The sequence below is a fragment of the Vicugna pacos genome, chromosome X (assembly GCF_048564905.1).
Source record: "Vicugna pacos chromosome X, VicPac4, whole genome shotgun sequence".
Lineage (NCBI taxonomy): Eukaryota > Metazoa > Chordata > Mammalia > Artiodactyla > Camelidae > Vicugna > Vicugna pacos.
This window is the reverse complement of record NC_133023.1, coordinates 97597918-97611811: the sequence shown is the minus strand read 5'-3', so window position 1 is coordinate 97611811 and position 13894 is coordinate 97597918. Positions and strand designations below refer to the sequence as shown.

The window sequence follows — 13894 nt, the reverse complement described above, 5'->3', positions numbered from 1 at the left end:
AACCTTTCAATAAAGACTTTTATATTTTGTTACTTGAGAAAATATATACAATCCACGAATTACAAATGCATTGTATTACAGTGGATCATTTGTAGTGAATTGTTTGGAACTAAGAACAATATTGTCTGATAGATGTAATAGTTAGATTTCCAGGGTAACTCAAAAAAGCTCATTTAATCTATGATGATGTTCTATATGTGTGCAGTGAAAATAGCAAAACTAATGCAATTCAAATGAGGGGAAGCTGAGAAAGCAAACTCATACTTAAAAATTCATTATATTATCTGAGCATTTAATGCATGCTATTTAATCCTATAGAAATACAATATGTCAACTCCATGAAATAGGTACTCTTCCCATTTTATAGTTGAGGGAACTGAAGTTCAGAAAGGTTAAGCACCTTGCACCGAGACACATAACTAGCAAGTAGTAGAGATAGAATCCAACCCGGGCCTCTTGGACTCCAAGCCCAGGTACCTTCCAGCTTATCATGTTATTAAGACAAAATCAATTTAGAGATTGAGTATGAGATTATAATTTATCTTAAATCTTGCTGTTTGAGCAAAAGTAGGTTAGGGAGAGTGGCTGAGTAGGGATATAAAGATATTTTTGGACATTCTGAAAGTAACTTCTGAGTACATTCAGGGTAGGTGTCACAGGCTCTTCATTAATATGTCACATTTCATTTCTAAGCATAATCCCTTTTCCTTGAGATGAGGATCTCACTAGCACTACTTTTAATGCTTATCAGCTCTAATTAGGGTCATTTGGGAAGCATGTAAATGGAACAGAGAGTGAGATATTCCTTTAGATAATTAAGTAAAGACTCAAAGAAAAGAAAAGGCAGAAAGAGCCGAAAAGAGAATGTATGTATAAGGGAGTGAAATTGCTCAAAATGGAATTAGCCAAGCTATTAGCAGCACAAGATGAAAGAAAATGGAAGACTTTGTGCTTTGCACAAGCATATGGAGGAGAAAAAAAACTATGGTAAGAAAGCGATATTGCATCTAAAAGTTTCACTAGCTACAAGAAGACATCACTCTCCCGTTACAGATTATTTGTTTTCTAGAGAAGCCAAGAGAGTGGTAGAAACAGAGGGGATTTTTGTGGAAATAGAGGGGATTCACTCTCCCTGACCCATAAATTGGATGTCTATACCTTGTAGGGCTTCTATAGACATAAGTAATAATTTATGAGATTAACTTATCTGGCATATGATTATTAAAAAGAACCATTTAAATTAATTTTGAATGACCTTATTCACTGATGTTTAGTCTTCTGTGTTTGAGACAATAATTTGTTTTAATAGTGTACGGTTAATTTATAACAGAATTCAGTCTTAAGTCGATTACTTGGATGTTCAGACTTATAACACGTGTTTCAATCATTGGAATGGAGCATGTAGTCTGTACTGTAAGTGCATAGTTCAATGAGAACATAGGAATATTCAGGTCTGTAATTATATTTACAATTTCATATTCTTTGATTATAAATGTATACTTTGCCCAAGTGAGAAATTCTGCTCCACATAGAATATGAAAGGGATAGATTTAATGTAATTTTATTTTCAGAATAAAATGCTCATGAAAATGTTGACTTATGTATTGTAGATGGATGAAGTTGGAATCACCGAGTACGTAAAAGGAGATAACCGCAAATTTGAAATCTGGTATGCTGGGAAGGAAGAAGTTTATATTGTCCAGGTTGGTCATTTAAAAATTATTCTAGAAACCATTATCTGCATTAAGATACAAAAGCCTGAATTTGCAAACAAAAATAATTTTGGTTACATTACAAAGTTCTCATTCCTTTCTTATAGGTCACCTAAATATTGTTTGGTTATTATTCTTTGTAATTCAGTTGAACAGTTTTTCACTAGCAAGCTTTCTTTCACTTGAGATGTCTATGGTGCTTTCTATGGCTTTAAGTTTTCACTGCTACACCAGGGGACTTAATCAACAAGAGGTGATAGCCAAGATCAGATCTGATCATTGTTTCTAAAGAATGTGGTTAAAGCCCTGGCCAGATGTGCTGTAAGATTCAACCTGTTTCAGGGAAGAGGAGAGGATTAGAACATTTGAAGAGGAGGTTGTCATTTCAAAAAATATTTGTATCATAACTCATGACTGAGGAGTGTGCTGTTATCTGTTGAAAGTGCAAGGTGTTTCTTCTTTGTTTTAATTCTGTATGCAGTGATTACAATTCATAAAAATATGTCTTCTTGGCTTGACGTAGATGTATGACTTCTTGCTGTCTGTTAACAGACTTATCTTGTAAGTAACGGGAGGATATTTAAGGAAGCTTTCATGCTGTCATCAGTTATCAAAATAACTGCAGTAGATTGTCTTTTCAGAAACAGTAGAACTTTTTTTATTTTACCAAAATTAAACATTAAACCATTTATGTCTTTAAAAGACCCCCTTACAAAGAAAAGATCAGTAAGATTCACATGTTACATTTCTCTCAGAGTTATTATTTAACGGCAACTTCAAAATGGTTTTGGCTATTATTTCATCTGATCTGATGGCTACTCATTTGCTTCTTAGAAGTTTTAAGACTCAAAATGTTAGAGTTTGGATATGGCAGTGGTTCAGGATGTAGATCGTGTTTGATGTACTTAATTAGTTACATTTTTTTTATCATAAAGCATCCTTTATAAAAGGAAACATGTCCTCTCCTCCCCCACTTTTGAATCTTTAGGCTGCAAATGTTGATGTGAAGATGACATGGTTAAAAGAAATCAGAAGTATTTTGTTGAAGCAACAGGAACTCATGACAGGTAAATTCAAACATGCATTCTTCAGAACGACAAGTACAGTGACAGCTCAGTGACTCAGATTTTGTGATAATTCTCCCAGGGAATGGGGCTGATATTTACTTTCTACTATCTATAATGGAAGAGTTTGTTCTCCTAATTAGTAGGAGATCATGATTCAGGGAGCTGTTTAAACTCTTTCGGAAAATGAACTTTAGCGTGGAAGGTGTGCTTTAGTGCCTGAGAAGCAGCTGTGAGGTAACAAACAAGCTGAATGTGTTCATTCTGAGTCCTTCCCACGGGGCACCTCTGCTTAGGGCCTCAGTAATCAGTGCTAGTAATGTTGGCATGTGGGCAGTTCTAGTTATAAAGTTGAATTCCTTGAATAAAATATTACCTGGTTCAGTCCTTTTCCATATTCTAAGTTCAGACTGGCATTCCGTCTGACTATTTCAAATCTGTGAAGGTGCACTCGAATTGGAATGGGGGGATGTGGTGTGTGTGTGCATATGAAAGCCATTGGTCCTCAAGGAAGTAAGAGCGTGGCTTCCAAATGATGCTTATATAACCTTTATTTCACAGTTAAAAAACGAGAACAGCATAATCAGTTAACAGAACAGAACCATCTTTCTTCGCAGCGGAATGATGAGTAAGTGATTATTCTTTAAAAAATATCACTCCTGCAGGCTTCTGTTTTCCGTATGTAACATGAAACAATGTAATTAAACTATCAGACAAAAATTACCCTCTTTTAGCAGAAGCTCATCAAATTCTATAAACCCATCATTTTTTCAGTTCTATATTTGGAGCCTGATGGTCCTTAAGAGTTATCCCATTGTTCCCCTTGATGTTAAAAATAGTACAATAGTTTGGTCAAATTTTTAAACATGATTGATTATAAATGCTTTGTTCTCAGTATAGTGTAGTTGGAGAGGAGGTATGGACCTCAGCGGGGGTGGGGTAGGGTGGAGACTGCTTGGACACAACCACAAAGTCTTTGAGGAAGGTAGCTGTCCTAAGTGATAGCACTTCTGCTTGTTTAGAGATGTGGCCTTTGTATTCTACCTCTCGGAGTCCTAAAAGGTAGAGTTTCCATAGAATATTTGCATATATGCAAATCTCCACACAGATTCCAAACCCTTGGCAGAGAATTTCACTGTGCAGCATCTGCGTGATGCAGGGATCATTGAGAGACTCATTAAAAATATATTTTTCTCTTTGTTGCACATCATCCTTCAGAGGTAGCTAAGATCAGGTGCAAAGTATGTTGATTCATCTGAGGCTTTAGGGGAACCATTTTAAAATCATTGTAAGTCTTTATTTTCTAGGGTTCACAATGCTCAATCTTTTGTCACATATTCTGGAAGTAAAGTCTTTTGATTTCATGCAAGAATTGACTTAACAGTAACTGATACAACTCAACAGTACGAATCAGATTAAGGTTCCATCATCATTCATCTATACCTTACCTTATTCATTAAGGTTAAAATTTCATAGAATAACAGGGATTTTTTTTGGTGGTTTATACTTTTTCTAACTTACTGAGTTATAGTTGAAAATTAAAATTATATACATTTAAAGAGTACAGTTTGATGATTTGATATGCATATACACTGTGAAATAATCCCCACAATCAAGCTAAATAATATATCCATCACCTCACATATTTATTCTTTTTTGTGTCTGTGGTGAGAACATTTAGAATTTACCATGTAGCAAATTTCAAGTATATAATGTAATATGCAACAGGGATTTTAAACAATATACTTGCTTTGGGTGCAGAAGGGAGTTGTTTTTCCATGCTGGCTTGGATCCTAGGACTTAAGCTTCTATATATTATGAACAGTTATCACACAGACTTAAATAAGGGGGAAAATCTGCTCACTTTGAATGGATTCTTAGACTATGTTCTTAACACGTGGTATCAGTGGAAGAAAAACCTTTTTTTTTTTTTGCTTTTAGTTTTTTGTTTGTTTTGGGCTGGGGAGGGAACTAATTAGGTTTATTTCTTTATTTTTTATTTTTTAGAGGAGGTGCTGGGGATTGAACCCAGGACCTTGTGCTTGCTAAGCATGTACTCTACCACTTTGAGCTATATACTCTCCCCCAAGAAATACCATTTTTAATTTCTTATTACTCTCAGACTGTACGAAAACTCACTGATTTTTACATATTTACTATTTCAGAAGGCAACGGGGAGCTTTTGTAGGCACTGAGGAAACTGACCTGGAACACACCAGCGCTATGGTAGAGGTCGGTGAGGCCATCGCATCAGTTCGGGCAGAAGCAAATACAGGTATGTGTAGTGGTCATTTGAAGGTACGATTCATGGCTGTGCAAGTTGTTTTCTCCCATCGTTAATTTGGGACATCCACCCGTCTGTTATCTTTATATGAAGAAAACAAAGGTAAGAAGGTAACCCATTTTTAGAAGGCTCTTCTGTCCTGTGTGTGTGCGAGATACTCTGGTGGGCACTGCAGAGCAGAGGTTGTCAAAGTGTGGACGGTGGACCAGTAGCATCAGCATCACCTGGGAACTTGTCAGGAAGTCAGATTTCCTGGCTCCATCCCAGACCTTCTGAATCAGACCTCTGGGAGTGAGACCAGCCGTCTGTGTTGTAACAGCTTCTCCATGTGCTTCTCTCTGAGGCCTGCCCCTCCCACACAGGATACAGAGGTGAATACAGCACAGACAGGGCTTCAAGGGAGGCACGCTTTTCTCACCATCAGTTTCATGAATAGAGGGGGGTCATGTACAACTGGAATATTCCTTTTCCTTTTGCAAACCGTGTCATTTAAAGTGATTTCAGACAATTTGTTTAATGCGGCAAACATAGCAGCCAGTGGGCCAGGCATTGTGTAGCCCTCTGGGCACACGGTCTAATTGAGATTCACTCAGCTGCCATCCCCGTGAAGTGAGGAGGGTAGAAAGATAATTCAACAAGCAAACATTAAGTTTGATAGTGTGGTCATGTGGGAAGTACAGGGGGCTTTAGAAGCACCCGGGAGGGTCACCAAAATAACTGTGGAATCAACGGCGTCGACTTCCCTGAAGAAATGCCTAACGGAGTGCCTGGTACTCAGCACTTAAAGATGCTAGAGCTTAATCTGGAAGACTTCTCTACTCGCTGAGGAGAAACAAGTGACAATGACCTTGCTCAACTTCCATTACCCATTTCGAGGTCAATCCTCTCACACCATCTCTACTGTGGCTCCCTGAGCGGTCAGGATAAAGCCTACTACCACTGCCTTCATTTGACAGATGAGGAAGCTGAGTCAGAGAAGTTGGGATGACTTTTCCAAGGTGACATGAATAGTTTAGTGTGACCAAGATAGAATTCTGTTACTTCTCTGCCTACATTAGATTGCTTAAACCATACCAGTTCAATGTATTTTATTAATTAAACATCTCTTACAGGCTCTTATGAGACATACAATGTATAACCCGTGGTCTCTGCCTAATAAAAGAGATAAGACAAGTCTAAAATAATATTACCAGGTAGAATGTTCTAAGTGCTATTTGAGACCAATAAAAATGCTATAGGAAGAATTTTTGAAAGAATGGATTTTCTCTAAGAAGGAGTAAATATTCTCTGGAATGTTATTTAGCTTACTATTATTTGTAATAACTGCCACCAACCCCAACATGAAACCATCCTAAAAAGTAAAAGAAGTGTATGATATTTCTAGGCCCTTTCTGAAATATCAGAAATTCTAAAATAGTACAGCCTCCTTGGAGGTGTTATTATAAAAGATACTTTTCTTGGACCATTGAAGGTTAGAGCCTTGATGATTGCAGTTCGTTTTGCTTCCCTCCTTGTGGTGGGCCAGTAACATTAAGTAACTGCCACCCTCCATGTTTCTGTTACAGTTTGGACAGAGATGTCATCACCTACAGAAATCTCTGATGAGCCTGACGAATGGCCAAGTAACTATTTCTACTCTTATGATGACAATGAAGAAGAAGAAAGGCCTCTCATGGTTAGTAGTGACATATTAAGATAAACAAATAAAAACTCTTTGAGCAGTTTTGTTGATGAAATAAGCAAGGCATGTAGGAGCAATCTTTTGTCAGCATCCTTGAGGTCATTAGGTGTGCTCCATGGCCAAAAGATATGAAGCAAGTTTTACTATGAACATTCAGTAAGCACTTCTCTGTGTAAGTGGAAGTGTTTTGAGCTATATGTAGAGCTCCTACTGAAGTTGATGACACAGTCAATCATTCCAAGTCTCTATATAGTGACCAGTTTTATCTTTTGTTTTAAGAGAAAAAAGAGTTTTGTTTTTTATTATAGGATTGTAAACTTTAATATATGTACCTTCCTAATAGAGTTAAGGGACAAATAACTAAAGAATCTGAAGTAATAAGCTCTTTTTATTTTTTTAAAAAGTTTTTTTGAAGTATAGTCTGTTTACAGTATTGTGTTAATTTCTGGTATATGGCATAGAGATTCAGTCAGTTTTATCTTTAATTGAGCTTCACCACTCTGTTTTCAGTCTCGGCACGTGAGATAAATTCAAAGCACAAAGAAGGCCCAGTTATACTTAGAAATCAGTTTAGAGTCCAGATTAGAAAATATAGGAAATAAACATTACTCATGAAAAATTGTTTAATGACCTCTGGGGAATATATTTTAGTAGGCTGTCAAAAAACATGCTAATGCTGCAAATCGCAGCATATTAGAGCAAGAGGGCACCCCATAAAAGTAAAGGTTGCTTTAGGGTAAAAGTATGTGTGTTTTTAATACAGAACCAAAGTTTATTATTTTTTTTCTTCTTAAAAAAAAGAAAAAGAAAACTCATTGTGGAGAGAAGCCCCTCCCTCTTCCCCTAAGGGCGGGGGGCTGTGAAAGATAGCTGGGTAATCAAGTACAAGGGGGTGGGGATGGAGACTGTCTTGCCAGCCTTCACACTGCCCAGCCATGTGGGGTGGAAGGGAAAGGGATATGGAAGAGCCTGTTTCCATGACAACCAGTTGCCTACCCTCTACTTTGGTGGAAAGAAGGGAGAAGGCCCTTAGGTCCCTCTGGAGGATTTCTGCCTCAAAAGACTTCAAGTCGCTGTTAACAGAGTCAGGCCTGGTCGTGGAGGGAGAGGGGCCCTGGTGGAAAGCTCTGTAGAAGAACTAGTGTACAGTGTAGTTAAGATCCTGGTGGATTATTACAGGGGAGTTAGAACTGTTTAGGGTAAATCTCCAAATTTCTGAAGTCACCAGTGTGCAGGGTGGGAATTATGCTTTGTAGTGGGCTGCTCCTTGGCACCCTCCAGAGGAACAGATTCAGTTTGGCAGTTCTAATGTTGAGGGAAGGGACTAATGGTGTGGATAATCCCAAAGCTGCATAGCATAGGTGCTGGGAAGCTTTCTTTAAAAAAGTAACAGAATATTTTTTCTACTAATAACACAATGACCATAATTCAGAATTGTATAGTAGTTTACAGTTCACAAAATGATTTCACATTTAATAGTCGCAGTCTTCATAAGAGGAAGGGCAGGCTTTATTAACTCTAACTGACCAAGACTCAGAGCTGGTAAGAGATTTGTCCAGAGTTAGTTGTCTAGACTGGCAGTGCTCAAACTTTTTAATGAGTTCACCTTTTTCAAAACAAAAAATTTAGTGAGAAGAATAGCATTTGAAATTTGCAAATCTCTTTAACAGCTGGCTTCAGAAAGGACAGCTGGATTCTATCTGCTTTTACATTCAGTCTGTTGTGCGATCACACATTAGGTGGCCTCTTGAAAACTCCTCTGTAGACTTGTGAGAGGATGAGAGTGAGAAAGGCAAATGATATAGGTCTGACCCTTGCAGACCCTTGGAACCCCCAATGGTCAGCCTCCCAGACTTTGAGAATCACTGATTTAGACTAAGAATAAAAAGAATTTCCATTTCCTTAATTAATATTATCTGAGGATGGGAGGTGTGGTTGTTCAGATGTGAGCAGTAAGTCAGGGGAAGGCAGTTTGGGTTAAATGTTTGCTGTAAACGATGCTCTCTGAGGGGATTGTCAAGAACTGAGAAAGTCTTCAGTAGGCATTTTTCCAGCTATGGTGTCGGAAAATAAAGCATATATGCAAAAGTGATGAATACTTTAATCATAGGGGATGGGTATGTACAAAAAGCTATTAGCTCTTCTCTCTTCTCCCAAGAATTCCCTACATTGTGCTAGGAAGGGAAGCATACAAAAGACAATACGATGCATTCCACAACCCCACCCCGATGCAATAAAATAACCCCGAAACCAAAAAGCAAAATAGGTTGGAATGAGCTGCTCTCTTAGCCTCGCTTTATCGAGCCAAGAACAAGAAGTAACGGGTGCTGCTTCCCTTGTAGAGGCCCGTGTCGGAGATGGCTGTCCTATTTTAATGAAGCTACTATGTTAAATGGCAAGTAGCTCTTTCCTGCCTGCTCCTCGGCCCATTTGATAAAAATACTGCTCAAAAGACGTTCAGCCCAAGTGACGTGGATAATGTTTTCAGATTAATTCCTTTGGACGTGCAAAGAATCAACACTACACAATTCTTTCCTTTTATTTAAAAAAAGTATTAATTATGGTTCTCTTACGTCTCAGAATCGTATATTCAATGTGTAAGAATCTGTGCTGGAAAAATTCTCATCTCAGAATACATTTGGACTTGAAGATTATTATTTCTTCTCTTGTCTACCTTGTAACCAAATGTAATCAGTGTGCCTTGGATTACTTAGCTTATTAATGAATCAAGTTAAAATTATAGCTGAAAAAAATTAAGGCCAAGTAAAGCACAACATTATGATTTAATATGCTTTTATTGGACTAAGAGCTTATGTACCCATTATTTTTACCTGTGCAAAGTGATACAAAGTGCAGAAATCCTGTGGGGGCACTAGTAAATCTCTGTTCAGGGCCACTGCCTTTCTATGTGCCAAGAAAATTTTTTTACGAGAGTAGTTTACAAATAATAGTATGTAAAAATTATTTTCATGCTTTTTTTCCTGGATTTATGCTTATTACTCATGTAACTTAAATTAGTTATGCTGTTATTTTCTGTGTAGTTCATGGTGTAATTCTTTTTGCAAATAAAAATGAATTCTTCAGGTTAAATAAACACATGTTCTGCTTTTTTTTTTTCCATCACAAACTGCTCTATGTTTATTTGTTCCTGCAAGGCTGCCACAGCTAACCACATTTACCCTTGAAGTGGAGAGTGCATTCTTTATATCACAGAGCACGCAGTTGTGCAAGTCGTTTTGCATTCAAATTTGTAATGTCATGTTTCAAAACAACCTTACAGTCTCCAGGCAAATATAAAGCCCTAGCAGATTGCAGGAAGAGAGGCTCAGAAGACCTCCTGTTTAGAAATGGAGATGTCATTCAGCTTCTCCATGAGGATGCTGAGGGCCAATGGTAGGTGCGTTCTCTGGGACTGTGTTGACCTCCGCCTGGGGCACGTGGATATCTAATCAAATGTTCTGCTTTACTTGTGTCTTTGTTGTACAGTCTCAAGAAGCAGAAATATCACATTTCTTATCAGTGTTTCATTTTCATTGCTTCAGCCATGCCTCTATAGCTCACTGAAAGGAATGTTAACCTTTGGTGAGTGAAAAATGCTTCGAAAGAATGAAATGCTATGAGTCTGCATGCTCTTTGGTGGTTTACCTTTGGCTCAGATGTTTCAGTGAGACATCTGGCTTTGTAATGGCTACAGGCACATTACATTAAGTCATTTAAGTCATTCATTAATTCATCACATGCTTAATGAATGCCCACCATGTTCCAGGGACCATGTTTGCTACTTTACAATGTAGCCACACTTCTCTTTATCAGTTCAAATACTGACTTCTTAGTCTTACCATTCTATCATTATGCATCTGACTTCATACAGCACCAGTTGCTAAGATACTCCTGCCAGATATACTGTTTGATTATGGATAACCCAAAGTGGGAAGGAAATATTGTTTGGAAGAGGAGTGAATGAAACTTCCATAAATCTTTTGGAAATTTTATATGAAATAATTCTGCCTTCAGTGTGTCAATAACTTTAACTGAAGTGCTATGTTGACTGTGTACTCTGACCCTAAAGGTGGAGGAGTCTGCAGAGGAGGGTGAAATTAATGATGGATCACTAAAGTAATAACCAATTTTGCTAGTGAGCTAAGTCCTTTGTAGGTTCCTCAAAGGACTCAAGCACGGTGTCATGAAGGTCTTTGAATATGTGCAATAGTTTTGTGAAAGTTTGAGCTTCAGTGCAATGTATTTGTTTTTTTTTGTTACCTTACCATTATTGGCTACTAACTCATTTATTATTTAGGTTGGTGAAAAATCTAAACAGAAGAAAAGAAGGTCTGATTCCAGGGAACAGTTTGCAGATTTTAATCGGTGACTATAGGTTTCGGAATGCCAAAGTTACAGGTATAATATGAACTGACTGTATGCTACTTGTTTAAAGGCTAAAATTTTTAAAGCTCCACCAAATATGTAATTTGGATAAGAACCTCTCTGCATAGGATAAGAACCTCTCTGCACTTAGAAATAAAGCTGCAAGCATATTATGTTGGCTAGGATTTAATTTTTTCTTTAATAGTTTCAAATTAGTGAATAAAGATGTTTTAAAGATGTTAAACTTTTCCCTACAAGGTTTGTAGGTTTGAAAGAAAGTTTCATATACAGTGGTGTCTTGTAAGAGATCCTTCAGAACTAAATACTGATGATATGTTTTTAAGGAATCAGCCTTACTGTCCAAGAATGCTTTACTAGTGTGTTTTTACTCAGTTCTAAGAGCATGTTACTTACCTATGGTAGGTTTCTGCTACACATACACACGCGCACACACACAAACACACACACACACATTCAGTGCCTGTGCCCAAGACTTAATGTGTTGAAGACACTGTAAAGCAATGAGAATATTCCTTTCTATTAACCCAACCATTAGTACATGAAATTTCTGTATAGAAACAGTATTCTCATAAATTTTTCCCCTAAGTGATACTGAGCTCTCTATAAAAAGGCAGCACACACACACACACAACACCAGATTTGTTTGTAAACAAGATGATTATTATTATATGTACATATTTCCTTTGAATTCCTAGTTTCGGACTTGTATTTGAATTCTAGGTTATGTTACCCTATGTTTAAATGAATCTAATAGACCAGGAATACCCTATTTGGTTCCAAATTTCATTTATGACAGGAAACAAAATCTAAGGGTGATAGGGCTTGATACAAATATTGAGTCACTAGGAATCCCCCAAATAGGGTCACTTCTTGTTTATTTTTGGGGTTCTCTAAATCTGGGTCATCTTTCAAAGGTTTTTTGGATAATTATTGAATTACTGAATTATTTAGATAGTAATGAGAAGATACTGATAGACCAGCAACCTGAAGTAGCTGACATTTATTCAAAATCTAGACCCGACAACGGCACAGTACACCAGTATTTTTAAGTGTACATGGAACATTCAGCAAGGTAGGTCGTATGCTGGGTGGTCACACAATAAATCTCAATAAATTTCAGAAGATAGGAATCATACAAAGTCTCAAAAGATATATTAGAAATTGATAATCTCTAAATATTTGGGTATTAAATGATACAACGTCTAAATAACACATAGGGCAAAGAAGAAAGCACAAGGGGAATTATAATTATTTCAAATTGGATAAAAATGAAATGTAACATATCAAAATGTGGGGATACAGCTCAGGAGGGAGGGAAATGTAGGGAAATGTATAGCTTTAAATTAAATACTTGTATTACACACATAAAAATCAGCGTAATTTGCCATATTAACATAATGAAGGGGAAAATTATGTAATCATTCCAATAGATACAGAAAAGCACTTGACAAACTCCACACTCATTCATGAGAACAACTCTCACCAAACTAGGAATAAAGGGAATTTCCTCAATCTGACAATGTATGCTTGTGAAAAATCACAGTTAACCTCCTACTTAATGGTGAAATATTGGAAGCTTTCCCCCTAAGACTGGGACTAAGCCAAGGATATTGACTCTCACCATTTCTATTTAACATTATACTGGAAGTCCCAACCAGTGCCATAATTCAAGAAAGAGAGATAAGAAACAAAAAGATTAGAAAAGAGACAACACTGTCATGCTTAGCAGATCACGTGTATGTGCAAACCCTGAGGAATCTATACACAAAAAGACCCTACTAGAAGTAGTAAGTGAATTTTATAAGGCCATGGCATACAAAGTCATTGTACAAAAATAAATTGTAATTCTATATTCTAGCAAAAAAGAATTGAAAAAAAATAAAAAACACCATTTGCATTAGTAATATAAAACATAAAACTGATAGGAATAAATCTAACAACAGATGTCTAAGGCTTCTATACTGACAACCACAAATAATTGCTGAGATATATTTACGATGACCTGCTAGAACTAGAGATAGACCATGTTCAGGGACTGGAAATCTCATAAGAAATCCATTATCCCCAAATTGACCTATAGAGTTAATGCAATCAAAATCTCACTAGGCCCTTTTGGGGAAAAAAAATTAAAGACAAGTTTATTCTAAAATGTATATGGAAAGGTAGAAATATCTAGAACAGAAGAATCTCAAAAATCTTGAGGAATTACCTGATTTCAAGAACTACTAAAAGGCTACAATAATGAATACAGTGTGGCATTAGTTTAAATATAGAAAAATAGAGATTTCAGAAATAGACCCACATATACATAATTGATTAATGTTTAATCAGGATGTCAAGTCAACTGAATGGGGAAAGAAGGTTGTTTTAACAAATGGTGCAGGAGCAACTGGGTATCCACACAAAAAAACCAAATGAACCTCCACCCCCTACACCCAACTCTATACACAAAAATTAATTGAGTTGCATCATGGACCTAAACATAAAAGCTAGACTCATAAAGCTTCTAAAAGCACAGGATAATATCTTCACGACTTTGAGCAGTTAACCATTTGTATTATACAGGGCAGAAAAAGTACTAACCATGAAAGAAGTCTGACAGACAAGCACAGAGAAACATTGAACATACTGAATCGAACACTTTACAACTTAAAAAATTTATATGTGTTAGAATGAGGTAAAATCTAAGATCGTAACATTTTGAACACTTTCAAAAGCCAAGTTGTGATGAATCACATTTCCCCCCAAATTAACTGATTCCATCTTA

At 36.8% G+C, this 13894-nt stretch overlaps 1 protein-coding gene across 4 annotated transcripts in view; it reads left to right on the top strand.

Annotated features, from left to right (window-relative positions):
• The window catches only part of MCF2 (MCF.2 cell line derived transforming sequence), a 114584-nt gene that overhangs the window by 97447 nt on the left and 3243 nt on the right, over positions 1 to 13894 (top strand). For 2 of the 4 annotated variants that reach the window (XM_072956422.1, XM_072956425.1), the window contains exons 24-29: positions 1611 to 1703; positions 2701 to 2779; positions 3338 to 3404; positions 4942 to 5051; positions 6626 to 6735; positions 11039 to 11139. In XM_072956422.1, coding sequence (XP_072812523.1) covers positions 1611 to 1703; positions 2701 to 2779; positions 3338 to 3404; positions 4942 to 5051; positions 6626 to 6735; positions 11039 to 11110 — 531 coding nt within the window. In that variant the 3' untranslated portion in view covers positions 11111 to 11139. Of the gene's footprint in view, positions 1 to 1610; positions 1704 to 2700; positions 2780 to 3337; positions 3405 to 4941; positions 5052 to 6625; positions 6736 to 9083; positions 9740 to 11038; positions 11140 to 13894 lie in introns of those variants that run through there. The other 2 variants (XM_072956424.1, XM_072956423.1) reach the window with 2 other exon arrangements.